At 41.7% G+C, this 16,619-nt stretch overlaps 1 protein-coding gene across 3 annotated transcripts in view; it reads right to left on the bottom strand.

The window, feature by feature from the left end:
• Positions 1-5,939: 5,939 nt before the first annotated feature.
• Positions 5,940-16,619, bottom strand: part of tspan13b (tetraspanin 13b) — a 29,753-nt gene continuing 19,073 nt past the window's right edge. Inside the window, exons 4-6 of one of the 3 annotated variants that reach the window (XM_076753976.1) lie at positions 10,808-10,938; positions 10,529-10,639; positions 5,940-6,690 (exon numbers count right to left, since the gene is read on the bottom strand). In XM_076753976.1, the coding sequence (XP_076610091.1) occupies positions 10,561-10,639; positions 10,808-10,938 (210 nt within the window). In that variant the 3' untranslated portion in view covers positions 5,940-6,690; positions 10,529-10,560. The remainder of the gene's footprint in view (positions 6,691-10,528; positions 10,640-10,807; positions 10,939-16,619) is intronic. The other 2 variants (XM_076753974.1, XM_076753975.1) reach the window with 2 other exon arrangements.

The raw sequence follows: 16,619 nt of genomic DNA, 5'->3' as shown, positions 1-16,619 counted from the left end.
CCTCCGGGGGGACCCTGAGGCGTTCCCAGGCCAGCCGAGCGACATAGTCACTCCAGCGTGTCCTGGGTCTTCCCCGGGGCCTCCTCCCGGTGGGGCATGCCTGGAACACCTCCCTAGGGAGGCGTCCAGGGGGCATCCGATACAGATGCCCGAGCCACCTCAGCTGACTCCTCTCGATGTGGAGGAGCAGCGACTCTACTCTGAGCTCCTCCCGGGTGACAGAGCTCCTCACCCTATCTCTAAGGGAGTGCCCCGCCACCCTGCGGAGGAAACTCATTTCAGCCGCTTGTATCCGGGACCTCGTTCTTTCGGTCATGACCCAAAGTTCATGACCATAGGTGAGGGTAGGAATGTAGATTGACCGGTAAATCGAGAGCTTCGCCTTTCGGCTCAGCTCCTTCTTCACCACGACGGACCGATACAGCGACCGCATTACTGCTGCCGCTGCACCGATCTGCCTGTCAATCTCACGCTCCATTCTTCCCTCACTCGTGAACAAGATCCCAAGATACTTAAACTCCTCCACTTGAGGCAGGATCTCTCCCCCAACCCGGAGGGAGCAAGCCACCTTTTTCCGGTCGAGAACCATGGCCTCGGACTTGGAGGTGCTGACTCTCATCCCAGCTGCTTCACACTCGGCTGCGAACCGTCCCAGTGCACGCTGAAGGTCCTGGCTCGATGGAGCCAACAAGACAACATCATCCGCAAAAAGAAGAGACGAAATCTGCCGGCTCCCGAACCGAACCCCCTCCGGTCCCTGGCTGTGCCTAGAAATTCTGTCCATAAAAATAATGAACAGAACCGGTGACAAAGGGCAGCCCTGGCGGAGTCCAACATGCACCGGGAACAGGTCCGACTTACTGCCGGCAATGCGGACCAAGCTCCTGCTCCGGTTGTACAGGGACTGCACAGCCCTCAGCAGAGGGCCTGCAACCCCATACTTCCGGAGCACCTCCCACAGAATGACGCGAGGGACACGGTCGAATGCCTTCTCCAAGTCCACAAAACACATGTGGACTGGTTGGGCAAACTCCCATGAACCCTCGAGCACCCTGTGGAGGGTATAGAGCTGGTCCAGTGTTCCACGGCCGGGAGGAACAATGCGGTTTTCGTCCCAGTACGTTTTTATCAGGTAGAATAATACAGCATAATCATACACATAGTTTCAGCTATGACTTTTTGCTATTTATTTATTTATTTCATAATATACGTTCATTTTCATTACAACTATACACAACAGATTTACTGCACTGTAACTCTACTGTAACTCTACTCCACTGTAACTGTAACAAATAAGACGGACAAGCCCACACAGTCTGTCCTGTGACATGGAGTTGCGCAAATAGTTTTTAATTAGTTTCAACTTTGAAAAGCTTTGCTCGCCCAATGCCACCATTACTGGAAAAGTCAATAGGATCCTGAGCTCAATCTCACAGTTAGGGAAAGTTCCTTCAGTCCCCTTGAAGTATCAAAGTGCTTTAAGTGCTGTACTTGTTCCCTTTGGGATTATCTCTCGAGGTATCCTCATCTCCGCGAAGAGGTCCGGTACATCCTGAGATTCGGACATACTCAGATGTGCTTCAGTGAGGTCTAATGAAATAGCGACAATGAAATACCTGCTTAATTTGTTGATTTGTTCTTTTTTTTATTTATTTGTTTGTTTTTCTTGTGAGCTTGACAGAGACAGACAAAATCATATATAACTAATGTATTTGTTAAAAAAAATGAAAAAAAAACGGGAAAAAAAAAAGCAGGATTCCAGGCGTGAGGCCCCCTAGTGGCGCGAGATCCTGTGCGGTTGCACAGTTCGCACAGTCCATGCGACGGCTCTGGCTGTATGGACAAGTGCAGCCACCACCTTGTCATCTCTCTCACTATTTCCTCACTCCTGTCTTCCACCACCATCACTGCTGCATTGCTGCTTTTACCTCCAGCAGCTACCTTAGAACCAGATGACAATTGTGCATCTGTCAGCAGCCCTTCTCCCAACCTTATTATCTTCAATAATTTAGGAGTGTTATGTAGGCTGAAACTTTATTAGGCATAGCCTAACCCACCAAAGAGCACTAAGTAGACTGCAATCATATTAGTTGTATCATTTTTGTTGAAGTTGTTTTCCTGGCTTTTGAAAAGTGTCATCATTAGAATATACAATAAATAAGCATATCATTTCATGGTAGTTTTTTAACATATAAACCTACATAGTATTGAACTATTCAATATGAATCCATTGTTGCATTAAAAAGTCTAAAAAAGGACTTTGATTGTCAAGGCCCACCAATAAAAACTACTTCTGGCCAGGACTCATCTGGAGTTGAGCTCATAGCTCTGTTTTGCTCTATACCAACACCTGAGAAAAATATCTGGCTCTTTAGCTGCTAAATGCTCCACTGTGTTTGCAAGCTAGTCTCTGTGTGTGCCTGCTGTTTGGTTTTGCGGGCAGTGTGCAGTGGGTTTCCAGAACCTTTTCAGTGAAAACAACGGCAAAATGAAAACAATGAGCTGAGAGACGTTATAAAGCTCTGTAGAGCTGAGGGAAACAATAAATATAATTAATAATTCTCTGTGGGTTCACCTGACACACACCTGGGATTCATCACTAATCAGCACTATACTTAAGCGGCTCTCCTAACCCCTGGTAAAGACCTCTGTTTTGTGACCCTTACTACGTCTTTCATCTTGCCCCCTCTGAACCTGATAACCAGTGAGACTGTTTGTTGGTTGGCAAACCAAACTTTCCCTGAAGCCAGGAACAAGAGACTCACATGCTTCTCAGTTCTGTCAGCGCTGCACTTGGATCCTGATAATACCCATTACACATTTACATACAAGTAATTATGCAATCTGTAACCACAATCACTACCATGGTTATTATTATAGTCATAGTTATGACAGTCATATTGTTCATCAGCTTTTCGTTATAAGATATATCTGTCAAGTAACATGTAGAATAGTTAACACCCCTTTTCAAGCCACACATAATTAGTAAAGTATATTGGGCACTTCAGCACTGACTCTGACTGCCTTCAGGTCAGTACTATGCCTATGTTCAGTGTGTATCTGGTCCAAGCCTCTACAAACACTGTAAGTAAACACATAAGGTTATATTGACTGAGTTATCAGATTATGATTTCTGTGGCTTTCATAGTACTTGAATAAGTTTTTAACAAGGCAGTAAGATAGGCGACCGAATCACAGCTGACATGATGACTGCCCCATCAGGCACTAGTGAGTGGGGCTCCACTTAGAAAAGCTTCTGATTTGGTCAGTGGCAATGTTGAGTCAGTGCAATCAGTTTAGTGGAAACATTTATTGATAAAGGTTTGTGTATGCATGTGATGAACACTAAGTAGTTGGCACATGACTCTCAACATTTATCATTCATCTACATTCACATCAGTTTTCCATTCCAGCCACAGTGCTGGCATAGCCCTTCTCAAGCTGTGAGTGAATAGCAATAATAATAATGATATCTGTTTTAGTGTGTGGTGTAATTAACTAAGTACATTTCCTCAAGTATTTAAGAAAAATTCTAAATGCAGGACTGTAGTGGCATATTTCCACATTACTGGACTTTTGCTTTGGTAAAGGACCTGAGTACTTCTTCACCCACTGATTTGCAGTCTTTAAAACAATGTCATAACATCCTACTTGAAAGGCTATAGGAGTGGGTGGGGCTTCCTGACTCAGTACTTGCCTGATTTGCATTTAACCTAAAGGGATTAGATTTTTCTGTAGCTCAACAGAACTTTTGTCTAGGAAAGTTTACACCATATGTGTGGCCCCTGAAGAGTCAATACATGGCCATTTGCTGCTTAGCCCATGTATGTTGTCTCTTGGCTATTTAATCCAGAAAAACAAGATATCACCTGTCATAGTATATTCAGTTCTTACCAGCTGGCATTGTTTCCTCATCTTCTCACCGGTGCCCTCAGTGCTTTTCCACTCTCAGCCCACCTGCCTGCTCACCTAATCACACACCTGATACTCATAGCAATCAGTGCAGTATATAAGCTGGTCTGCCACACTCACTCTTTGCCAGACTATCATTGTTCTAATGCAAGAATCTCCAGCTATATCTCATGGACTGATCTCCCGTTGCTGACCCTGCATGTTTCCGACCATGCTTGTTCTCCTGTTCCCTTAGTCTTTTTGCCACACCAAGCACTTGCAGAGACTCTAAGACTTTGTAATCAGCATGTCCCAAGTCTTTGCCTGCCTGTGATTGCTGGATGTTTTATTCCCTGCACGATACCAGAGACTGTACTTGTTGCTGCTAATTTGGTCCTCCCAATTTAAAATTAAAAGGTTGATAAACGTTTTATCTGTGCTACGGTGGTTCTGCACTTGGGCCCAAAACCCCCTTTGTGACAATCATCATTGTGGTAATGTGTTCTCATTTAGAAATATCACATTGAAACACTGACTTTTGAGTGAAAGTGAAAAATGAGTGAGGAGTAACATTATTTTTTTGTCATAGTTATTAGTTTCAGACATATTCTGTTAAACAGCAAGAAAACAAAGAAAATGAAGCAAGAAAATAAAGAAACGTTTCCTTTTCTTAGTATTCTCAGGTGGATTTAAATGTTTCACTCAATGTAAACATCATATCAGAATCAGAAAAAGCTTTATTGCCAAGTATGCTTTTACACATACGAGCTTTTACACATATAGCTTCAATGAAAAGCTGATATATTACATATATACACTGCACGGTTGAAAGTATACACCTGAACATTACAACTATATGTAATCGCTGAACATGTGATTGTAACACCATGGACTGCTATCATAGCGCAGACTCTCCAACAATTATTTCATCTTGTCTATTTCAACAGCTGACCGGTCTAGAAGCAATTGTTTGTTTTTTTACATTATTATTTTATTGATTTTGCCATATTAACAGACATAATGTCTCTAATGAGAAAATCACCTCTGCACACATACAGTACATACTTTGTGTCATGCCAGTCTCTCCTTGTGTTTGTGTGTGTGTGTGTGTGTGTGTGTGTGTGTGTGTGTGTTTGTGTGTGTGTGTGTGTTTACTGGGTATTCTCCGCAATCCCGGTTCACCTACACCTGCTCCCAGTGCCAGTCAGCCACCACAGCACTGGTAACAAGTCTTGGCCACTCGCCCTTTTTCTTTATTATAGCTTCAGGGTTTTGTCTTGTCTGGTTTTTGAGTGACTAATCTACTCTCTTTGTGTCTCAGGATCAGCTCCTTGTGTCTCCAGTCTGCCACATCTGCCCAGCTAATGTCCACCACCTGAAGAACCTGTGGACTCACCAAAACTTCCTGCCCACCGCGTGTCTGTATATTCTAGGAGCATCTCCCCATTAACATTATCCACTTTTGTGACAATAAATAATTTTTACTATTCTAATCTTCCATTGTCTGTGTTCTGCATTTGGAGTTCAGCCAATATCTCACAGCATAACACAATTCAGACATATGTACATACTTTATAGATATATATACTGGTATGCATAAACATGGAAATCTGTATGCACATCTTACACAAATATTTAACTTCAGCATAATGTATAGCCTTATTTGTCCTGCATTCTATATTTTAAAGTGCCACTGCATTTGGTCACAAATTAATCAGCCCTATTTCTCATTCTGAACAAGGCAACTTCCTTTTACTGTATAATACATTAATGAAAAGATGGTTCCCATGGAGTTTTCCAGCCCCTTTATAAAACCTGCCTCCTCACCATTACACTGTCAGCTGTAATTATTGAGTCACCTGAGATCAATAGAGTCTTTGATTGTTGATATTCTAACTTCAAAAACAGACCCTCTACCAACAGGTCTGAACTAGGCGACATTCCCAAACCACAGAGGTGTCCTCTTCGTCTTCTGTCAAGATACTGACTCTCAATATTAGGAATCTTATGAATCAGGTTCATTTGTATTAGAAACAAACTCAAACAACTGCTGACATATTTTTCATTTATTTTAAGAAAATAAGACCTTTAGACCTGAATATTTTTTGTAGTATTTAAGTTTCACATTTTATACACTTCCAAAAACCTAAAGATTTTAGGGAGAAGAAACAAAAGACAAAAAGAAGGAGAAACTTATCATTTTCTTCCATTAGCATTTTACTGTGGTTTACCGTACAAGGCTCAGACTGTTGGTTGACAGAATCATCATTCAGTCAAGCAAAAGGCCAAATACACAGCACCAGCCAAGAGCAACGCAAACTAGTAGACCAGTGACGCACGCACACATGCACACAGACACACATAGGCTAACACTCCCAAGTTACCTCCTCACAAATTCATACATTGTCAAAATAATTCAGGCAGAGTGCTAAATACTTTTGGAATATGCAGCAGACTACTGCAGACAATATTCCCTCTTTTTACACCACCGAGTGCTGAGTGTACTAAATGTACATGTTCAGAATCAGACACCTTTCTTATGCAGAGCTGTGACGCTGGAAGGAACATGTGCATTGTTCCTTCACACAGAACAACTTCAGAACACGTCACTCTTGCAAACTAATCAGTGGAAACACACATGTCGGTCATTTACAATTAAAGCCCAGAGATGGTCCATTGGGGTGGTGAGATGACAGTGTAGAGGGGCTGAAGCTGGTTGCTGTCTCACAGGAAAGCACTTGGGTTTGCTCTGGGGTCCTTTTGATTCCTGTATTGATGTGTGAGCCACAGTCCCAGAATCTGACACATGGACACAGTAACAGTTAGATACTGAGTGCACAGATAACAGTAACATCTGCTTGTGATAATCAAGTCTCATTTACAACATAGGACAGGTTCTCAAAGAGGTCATTGACAATTGACACTGTGTATACTTACATTGTTCCTATTAAAAAAACACTAACTTTTTTTGAAATCAGTTAATTACCCTTTTAAGTGACAATAGACTTATAACTAAATTCCACACAGGCTTTAATTTTACACTCAGGCCAGATACAGCTCTTATTAAAGTGTCTAATGACCTTCTCTGTACTCCTCAGTACTGATTGGTAGCTCATTCTCATTGGGTCACATCACTTGTGGAGTGCCACAAGATTCCATACTGGGTCCAGTCTTCTTCTCACTTTATATGCTTCCTCTACGTAATGCAAAAACCTAATGTCTTTTATCACTATTCTGCACGAGACCAGACACAGTGTAGACCCATAATCCCAAATGACCTTAATAGCCTTATTCCCCTGCATAGTTGTTTAACAGAAATAAAAGAATGGATGCATCAAAACTACCTGCAGCTAAACAACAATGAAACAGAGGTATTACTAATTAATCCACAGTGCCCAACTGAAGCACTCAAACACCAGCTGTGTTCCATAGGTCCCTCTGCCACATACTGTGCCAGAAACTAACAATAGTTGTTTCTAAACTTACTTTTGAAAAGCAGGCCAAAGGAGTTTTTCAAGCTCGTTTCCAACAATTAAGAACCATTTTCAAAGTAAATGACAGCAATATGGATAAGGTCATTTTAACAAAAGGTATCACTTCACACCTGTCCTGTACTGTCCTGTCCTATTCTGTCCTGTAGCATCATTGCACTGGCTTCCTCTACATTTCAGAAAATCTTCTCATTCACTTTTAAAGTTCAACTTGGACTGGCCCCAGAGTACCTTAACAGCCTATGAGCCTTTAATTGGTTAAGATTATCCAGTCCGAAACTACTTGGTGTTCCTAGGCCCAATTTCGGCTTTTTCTGCCTGTGCACCAAAATGCACTTCTTCTACAGATTAGATAGTCAACATCTGTACCCACTTTGAAAAAAGTAATCAAAAAAAAAAAGAAAAAAACATTTAAAGGAAACAAAGCATGGCATTTTTAGAATGTCCCAATGTTTTATGAGGCTGCATGTGCATGTATGTTTATGTGCATATGCGTGGTGAAGCATGTGTACAGGGTATGTGCGTATTTGTTTGTGTGTATGGGTGTGTGTGTGTGTATGTATGCACTGGTATGAGTGTATGCATGTGCAGTATACAGTATATATATGTTTTACAACTTAATTATTATATATGTTATTGATCTTTTTTGCACTGCTCTGCCTGAATAGTTTTTAAGTTTTTTAGAATCTGATGCCGGCAACACGTTCCAAAAAAAGTTGGGCCAGTGGCAACAAAAGACTGGAAAAGTTCTAAAAATGCTAAAAGAAACCACCTGGTGGAATATCTCACACTTTGTTAGGTTAAGTGGAACAAGATTAGTATAGAATAATGTTGTCTACAGTACATGTCATTAAAAGAATCAGAAGAAATCTCTGTATGCAAGGGAGACGGTCGAAAACCACTATTGGATGGCTGTGTTCTTCCAGTCGTCAGATGGCACTGCACTGGAAACAGACATGATTCTCTAGTGGACATCGCTGCATAGGCTCAGGAGCTCTTCTAATAAATGTTGTCTGTGAACATAGTTTGTCGCTGCATCCACAAATGCAAGCTGAGACTCAACCATGCAAGAGGACACCATATACAGTTGTGCTCATAAGTTTACATACTCTGGCAGAATATATGATTTTTTGGCCATTTTTCAGAGAATGTGAATGATAACACAAACTTTTCTTTCACTCATGGTTAGTGGTTGGGTGAAGCCATTTATTGTCAAACAACTGTGTTTACTCTTTTTAAATCATAATGACAACAGAAACTACCCAAATGATCCTGATCAAAAGTTTATATATCCCAGTTCCTTATTCCGTGTATTGCCCCCTTTAACATCAATGACAGCTTGAAGTCTTTTGTGGTAGTTGTGGATGAGGTTCTTGATTTTCTCAGATGGTAAAGCTGCCCATTCTTCTTGGCATAAAGCCTCCAGTTCCTGTAAATTCCTGGGCTGTCTTGTATGAACTACACGTTTGAGATCTCCCCAGAGTGGCTCAATAATATTGAGGTCAGGAGACTGAGATGGCCACTCCAGAATATTCACTGTATTCTGCTGTAGCCAATAACAGGTTGACTTAGTCTTGTGTTTTGGATTGCTGTCATGTTTGAACGTCCAAGTACATCCCATGCCCAGCTTCCGGGCTGATTAGTGCAAATTTTCCTTCAGTATTTTCTGATAACATGCTGCATTCATCTGCCATCAATTTTGAACAAGTTTCCTGTGTCTTTGTAGCTCACACATTCTCAAAACATTAGCGATCCACCTACGTGTTTCACAGTAGAAATGATGTACCTTTCATCATAGGCCTTGTTGACTCCTCTCCAAATGTAATGTTTATGGTTGTGGCCAAAAAGTTCAATTTTGGTATCATCACTCCACATGACTTTGTTCCAGAGGTTTTGAGGCTTGTCTCTGTGCTGTTTGGCATATTGTAAGTGGGATGCTTTGTGGCATTTGCGTTGTAATGGCTTTCTTCTGGCGACTCGACCATGCAGCCCATTTTTCTTCCTAATTCATCTTGAAACAGCCATACCACTTTTTTCAGAGTCCCGTATTTCAGCTGAAGTTATTTGTGGGTTTCTCAAACAATTTTCCTGGCAGTTGTGGCTGAAATTTTTTGTTGGTCTACCTGACCGTGGTTTGGTTTCAACAGAATCCCTCATTTTCCACTTATTAATTAGAGTTTGAACACTGCTGATTGGCATTCTCAATTCCTTGGATACCTTTTTATATCCCTTTCCTGTTTTATACAGTTTAGTTACCTTTTCCCACAGATCCTTTGACAATTCTTTTGCTTTCCCCATGACTCAGAATCCAGAAATGTCAGTGCAGCACTGGATGAAAGATGCAAGGGTCTGTCAGGAGCCAAGAAACTCACTGACCTTTTATAAAAACATACTAATTACAAGCAAACAGATCACAGGTGAGGATGGTTACCTTTAGTAGCCATTCAAACCCATTTGTGTCAAATTGTGTGCACATTATCAGGCCAAAATCACCAGAGTATGTCATTATGTGATAATAACAAAATGGAAAATCTAGTAAGCCTACCCTATTTAAAATGTAACCATTTAATTGTGCCAATGCATGTAGCATTTTGACCACTGAACATTTACACTTGCACTGCCTACCTGCTTGTATATTACTGTATCTGTTCATTTACAGCACATTTGCAGCCTAATGCAACAGTTTCCCTAAGAGTTTCTCGACACCACCCATTACTTTCACCTTTTCATACCCACCACTTCTTGAAAGTTCAGGTCAAGGTAGGACTGTACCTCTTTGGGAAGTGGCCTCTCTTTAAAAAATATTCTAGAGTTCTGATGTAACAAATGCATGTGTTTGAATAAGGAGGCTGTCAGCTCAGCCTGCAGTAAAGCTCCATACTATAGTAAACCAGGAAATGTGCTAGTCCTTCCAATTGCTACTCCACTATTGACTGCTACTATTTCCACTACTGCTACAGCGTCTACTGCCATCAACATCTACTGTTATTGCTGCAACTGTTGCTACTTCTATTACTATTATTACTGCAATTTCAGCTACTACCACTGATACAAATACTACTACTACTAACACTACTAATGCTAATTATATGCTAACTTGTACACAGCATCTAACAACCCTCAGTGGTGTTGTAGTTGTTGCTCACCTGAGTGAAGCTGAAAAATAGTCCGATCCCTCCTACAAAGCGGAGAGCCTCTCCAGCATGTTCCTGGATCTTATCTGCACAAGGAAAACAGGAGTGGTTGGGAAAACAAGCCTGTAAGAAAACAAGAGACACAACACTTCACAAAAAAATCAAGCAAATGCTTGAGACAGCCATTTTTTTCAAATTAAATTTCATTGTTATTGTTCAAATGATTCAATCCTAACAACTAGGAAGCCATTAATCTATTTCATCATGCTGAAATGTAACAGGGGGCAGGACCACTGATCCAAACTGACAGCATCACAGGTGAGGTTGGGGTCCACCTGTCTGAAGCCACAGCAGTTGAGGCTTTTCTCCACATCCCTTTGAGTACTCTGAGAGTTATTCCAGCCCACTTCCAGCAGGTGATCCTGGAGCACACAGACAGGACCAACATGAAGCATTGGCGTTCATTTGACTGCATTTTCATACATACAACATTTTGACATGTTTATCCAGCACTCTTACTGTGTTTGGACGATAAAGCATGAGAGGTTCTACTTTTTAATCATACAATGCTCGAATGGTTGGGGGTGGGTTGTATCATCATTTTGCAAAAATATTAGTGAAGTGGACAGCATGTCATCTACGTTGTTGATACAGCCCTCAGCAAAGTGTCTTGAACTGCCATTTTCAGTGCTTTGTTTTTCAATTACAAAAACTAAATGCTCATTTCTGTTAGGATCGGGACTGTTTAGTTTTGTTATTTCCTGTTTTATTTTGTAGCTCCCTCTGCCTTGTCCCTGGTGTATCAAAATTACTTTACTTGCTGTGTTTTCCCACCCTTGTGATTGTTAAACTGTGTCCACTTGTGTGTAATTAGTTCTCCTCCCCTGGCTATTTAAGTGAGTGTGTTTCCCTTTATCTTTGTTGTGTCATCCCTTATGAGTGGCTTCCCTTGTTCCCTGTGTATTTGTGAGTATTTCTAGTCTAGTCCCTGGTTTCCCCATTTCTGAGATAATTGTCGTGTTTCTCTGGAGCTTGCCTTTGTCTTTAGGATTTTTGTACTCAATTGGATTTTGTTTACCTTATTTTGTTAAATAATCATTTGAACTGCATTCTTCTCTGCCTTTTTTTAGTCTGCATAATTGGGTTCATTTGTTATTTGCTCGGCCACAACACTGTAACAATTTCAGTAGCGGGGGGCTTTAGTATCACTGTCAAATACATTTTTTAAGATCAAGTTTATGTCGATTTGTCATTCCATCCACACAAAATATATGTGAATTAACCAGAGTACATCAGAATCTGTTTTATTGGCCAACTACGTGTGCATATGCAAGAATTTGACTCCAGTTTAAACATTGCACTTAACGTACTTGCAAAGAAAAAAAGATATACAGGTTAACAAGGACAAAAACAAAAATAGGCGAAACAATAACCAGTGTGAAAATCTAAAAAAAAAAACAATAAACAGTGTATCTAAAGAATAATGAGGCGATAAACAATATATACAGTGAAATTTACGATGTGCAGGGATTTCATGTGTTAGAGAAGAGAATAAATACTGTACAGTTGATTTAGATAAATGTTTAAAAAGAGATAAATAGATAAATAATGGATCTAAAAAACTGCTGCTCTATGCAGGTTAGATTTTTTCTTTTTTGGTGTATGAATTGATTCTGATGGCGAGCCAGAGCCCGAACCCGAGGAAAGTGGAACAGGACACCGGCTTACATGCATGGAGGGTGTGACGTCGGAAGCAGCTTCGTTGAGCATCTGGAGAAAGCACATCTATCACATCATACGGATAAGGAACAAAATCACACTACCCGGGTAGATGAACAATTACTCAACCGTACATTAAAGGACAAGGATACACACACTGATTTCGGACAAACTGTGGACACTGACTTATTTCGACATTTGACTATTTCTGGACTCCAATTTTGGGCCCATTTTTCTATTTCATTTGCACTTTGAACATTTTTTTTTTTTTATTGTTGTGAATTCGTTTTGTGGTTGTTTACAACTGAGGTTGTTTAATGGAAAATTGATGGTAAATTCTGAAGCGAAAACTGGTTTTGATATACAGAAATTTAAATTCAGTCAAAGCTGAACTATTTCAGTTAGTACGTTTAAAGAGTGGCTTCCTGCCAATAAAATTATTTTTGTTACTTTTTTCCCAAACTGCTGTCCGTGTCTTATATATCCTCCCTGAACGAAACTATATCTTCTGATTTGGCCTAAATTAGAGTACGTGACATCCGCCTTAGCTCATGTGCAATAGGCAGTGTCACATACAACGTGTTACTGTCAGGAAAGTAGGAATGAAAATCTTGAATCAAGTTGGTTAAATGTTCCACTATGACCGACTTCACTGGAGCTCTGTCCACATCTTCACAAGAGAGAAAATCATCCACCTGAGGAAAGCAGGTGAAATGTCCCTCTTCACAGGCCCTTCTCCACAGGTCTGCTTTCTTCAGGAAGCCACCCACCTTGTCATACAGGTTTAAAATGCTGGTGTCCTTGCCCTCTAGAGACATATTCAGTTCGTTCAGTTTGCTGAATATATCTGCCAGATTGCACAGCTTTGCCAGCCAGTCTGTGTCCTGAAACAAAGTGGCATGGGGGGATTTGTGCTCAATCAGAAATGTATTTCTGATCGTAATTCCAACAACCAGTTGAGTACTCTCCCTCGATAGAGCCAGTGCACTTCTGTGTGGAGCAGCAGCTGTGTGTGTTCAGTGCCCAGTGTGGCAAAACAGGCGTGAATTTTGTGGCCTTGACTTGATGAAATTGACCACTTTGACGCTGTTGTTCAAAGCTCAGTCATGTCAACTCGTCATGTAACTCAGGGCTTATTCTCTTGGACGCCAATGCCTCCCTGTGCATCACGCAGTGAATCCTCTTCATGTTGGGGTTTTCCTTTGTCATGTGCACTATGAGACCTCTTACGCTGCCCGTCATAGATGTGGCTGCAGGATTTCCAGCTGAGGCCATTGTCACAGAAGAAGGTGTTGACAACATTAAAAATATCATCTCCTTTTGTTTTCCCCTCCAAAGTTTAGCAAAATAGTATGTGCTCATAAATGTCGTCAGTGTCGACGTATCTCACAAAAGCAACAAGTTGGGCATTTCCACTGACATCGGTGGACTCATCCAGCTGGAGGGAAAAAGAGTCCCTAAGTTTCTCTACAACTTGGTCGACAATGTGTGTTCCCATTTTGTCTACTCTGTGGCAAACAGAGTCATTTGTCAAAGCTACAGTCTTTAATTTCTCCACCGCGTTTTTGTCCAGCATGGTCTCAGCCAGCACAACAGCAGCTGGAAGGAGCAGGTCTTCACCTATAGTGAATGATTTCATGGCTTTGGCTATGAGCAAAGACACCGCGTACGAGGCATCCAGGGCTTTGGCTGATGTTGTGGATGCTTTCCGAATCATGTCTTGAAATAACCTGAATTTCGAAAGTTTTCTTTCAAAATCTCAGGTGGCTTACCAACATCACATACATGCTTTGTCTTGAGATGGCACTAGAGATGCGTTGGCTTCATGCCACTGTTGGCTTGTTTTTCCCCACATAAAAAACACAGTGCCAAGGGTGGGTTGCAGCTTGTGCATGTGAACCCCATTAAAACATATTCTTCCGAATATTGTCAGAATTTTGCTGGTTGTGATTTGTCCTTCTTTGTCACCTGTGTTTTCAGCAGCACTGCTGCTCCGCTTTAACCACGACTCCATTAACTGAGTTGTCAAGGCAGTAGTGATTGACAGGTGATGCCATGTGCCAAGTTGGGTCAAACCATCCTGTTATAGGGGGTGTAACTGTCCAGGGGACAGTTATTGCTGTGATTTCTGTTTTCAAGTTTGCTGTCATCATTTTATAAATATTTGAATTCATATGGTCATTTAAAACTAATTAAAAGCACAATCACTTAGATGTTAAGAAAGGTAACTTTGAAAATGTACAACTTTAAAACTGATGTTTGGTTTAAAAATGTAATGCTGTTTTACAATGTTAATTTGATGGAGAATGAAACAAGTCACATGACCACAGTTTAGTTAAGGGTCTTACCTGTGGGACTGTGGGTCATGCAATACGGCTGCAGAGGGATACGCCAACATTGCTGGAGAGGAAATGATGTGACCTACAAACATAACCATTCTTCATGGTCTGAGAGGCCCACACGGTAATTGCGACTTTTAAGTTTTTATTTGTTTCATATTTGTTGGCATTATTTGTTAAAGTGTTTTGTATGGACAGTTTAATACATTGTTGTTGTAAGTTAGCATATTGGACCCGTCTCTGAAGACGTGGCGTCCCTGCAGCTCTTTCACGTTGTCTGGGACGCTGTTGCTAAGCCACATTTCAGTGAAAATCACAACAAAGTCCATAAACCCCGTGAGGTGATCCGAAGTCGTTGCTACTCCATTTTGTTTGCTAAGGACCGAACACTGGCGAGCAAGATACTGGGTAGCGATAGCCGGTGCAGGGTTAGCTGTAGCTTAGTCTGTAGACCTCCGTGCTTCCCTTTCCTTTGTTTATGATCTCTCATAGCTGGATCGGTCAGCCTCGCTGTCCCGGAGATCTCCTGGGGGAGCTGAAGTTTGTCAAATACACTGCTTGTGCATTGAAATCTTAAATCCAAACGTTGCCTGCTGTAGGAAGTGTTTGCAAAGCTGTACTGAGCGAACAGTCTCAAAATCAGTGAGAAAATAATAACTATATCGCAAATTCTAGTGAGACGCTGAGCCTTGCATTGTGCATGTGCCACCATCTTGGTTTGTCATGTAGTGCGGTCCCATGTTGACTGTGACAGGGAGGTCCGCTCTGTGCAGAACATGACAGAGAAACAACTAACCCACTCTGCCGAGCATTTTGGTGGCTAATGTTCAGTCCTTGGACAACAAGATTAAACACCAACAGGACATTAGGAGCTGCTGTGCTCTGGCTTTCACCAAGACGCGGCTAAATCTTTAGCCCTGGCCAAGCTGTACAGGACTCTAAATGGACTGGAGAACTCACACTGCATTCACTGTTTTGGGAAACTTCAACAGAGCCAACATAACAAAAGTCCTCACAGTTAACTACCAGGATATCACTTTTACCACCAGAGGAAAGCAGACCCTGGATAACTGCTACAAACCTCTGCCCTGCTTTCGGAGAGGCAGACTACTGCTCCATCCTACTGTTGCCTGCATACAGGAAAAAAATGAAACAGACAAAAACAGTTTCCAGGCTCATGACAAACGGAACAAAGAGGCTGAGGGGGTTGTACAGGATTGCTTTGAGACAACTTATTGCCAGATGTTTGAGGACGGAGCCGATTGAGACATCAGCAAGAACAAAGACACCGTCATAGGCTATACTTGTAAGTTCATTGATGACATTGTCCCAGAAAGCACCATCTGCTCCTTACCCAACCAGAAACCGTCAGCTGGGAGATCTGCGTCAAACTCAAAGTGTGGTTCACCGCCTTCAACTCAGGGACCCTGATGCCTACAAAGCAGCCAGATATGACATTCCATCAGGGATGCCAAAAGGGACTACATGGACAAAATGAGGGAGTCCAACTACGACAGCACTGACCCCACATCCCTGTGGAATGGATTATGTTGCATCACTGACTGCAAAGGGAAAGACAGGGACATTTTTCAGTCCACTGTATCGCTCATGGAAGAGCTGAACATCGTCTAGGACTCATTCGATGTGGACAACACAGCACCTGACCTGAAACCACAAGTGGGTGAGCAGGCTGCTATGCTGACCTACAGTTAAACCTGCAGTGACCTCTGCCAAAGAGCTGGGCCTGCAGTAGAATGTATTCAGGTCGTCGACAGTTGATGGTTCCCAGCTGTGTGTGGGGATGGTCTCTTGTAGTTGGTAATGAATATGAGCTTCAGAGGAGTCCTACCATGTTAAGAGCTGCCATGAGACAGTGGTACGGCAATCCATAGGGAGAGAGCTATAATGAGCTTATTATGCTTTGGCAAAAACTATCAAATCTGTGACAAAAATTTGTGGGAGATTCAGAGGAGAATGTATGCTACCTGTATAAAAACAGAGGACTTACCGAATGAAAACGTAATTCAAATAGATATAGATGAAAC

Source organism: Chaetodon auriga, chromosome 17 (genome assembly GCF_051107435.1).
Source record: "Chaetodon auriga isolate fChaAug3 chromosome 17, fChaAug3.hap1, whole genome shotgun sequence".
Classification (NCBI taxonomy): domain Eukaryota; kingdom Metazoa; phylum Chordata; class Actinopteri; order Chaetodontiformes; family Chaetodontidae; genus Chaetodon; species Chaetodon auriga.
The sequence above is the reverse complement of the archived record's forward strand: the minus strand, read 5'-3'. Positions and strand labels throughout refer to the sequence as shown.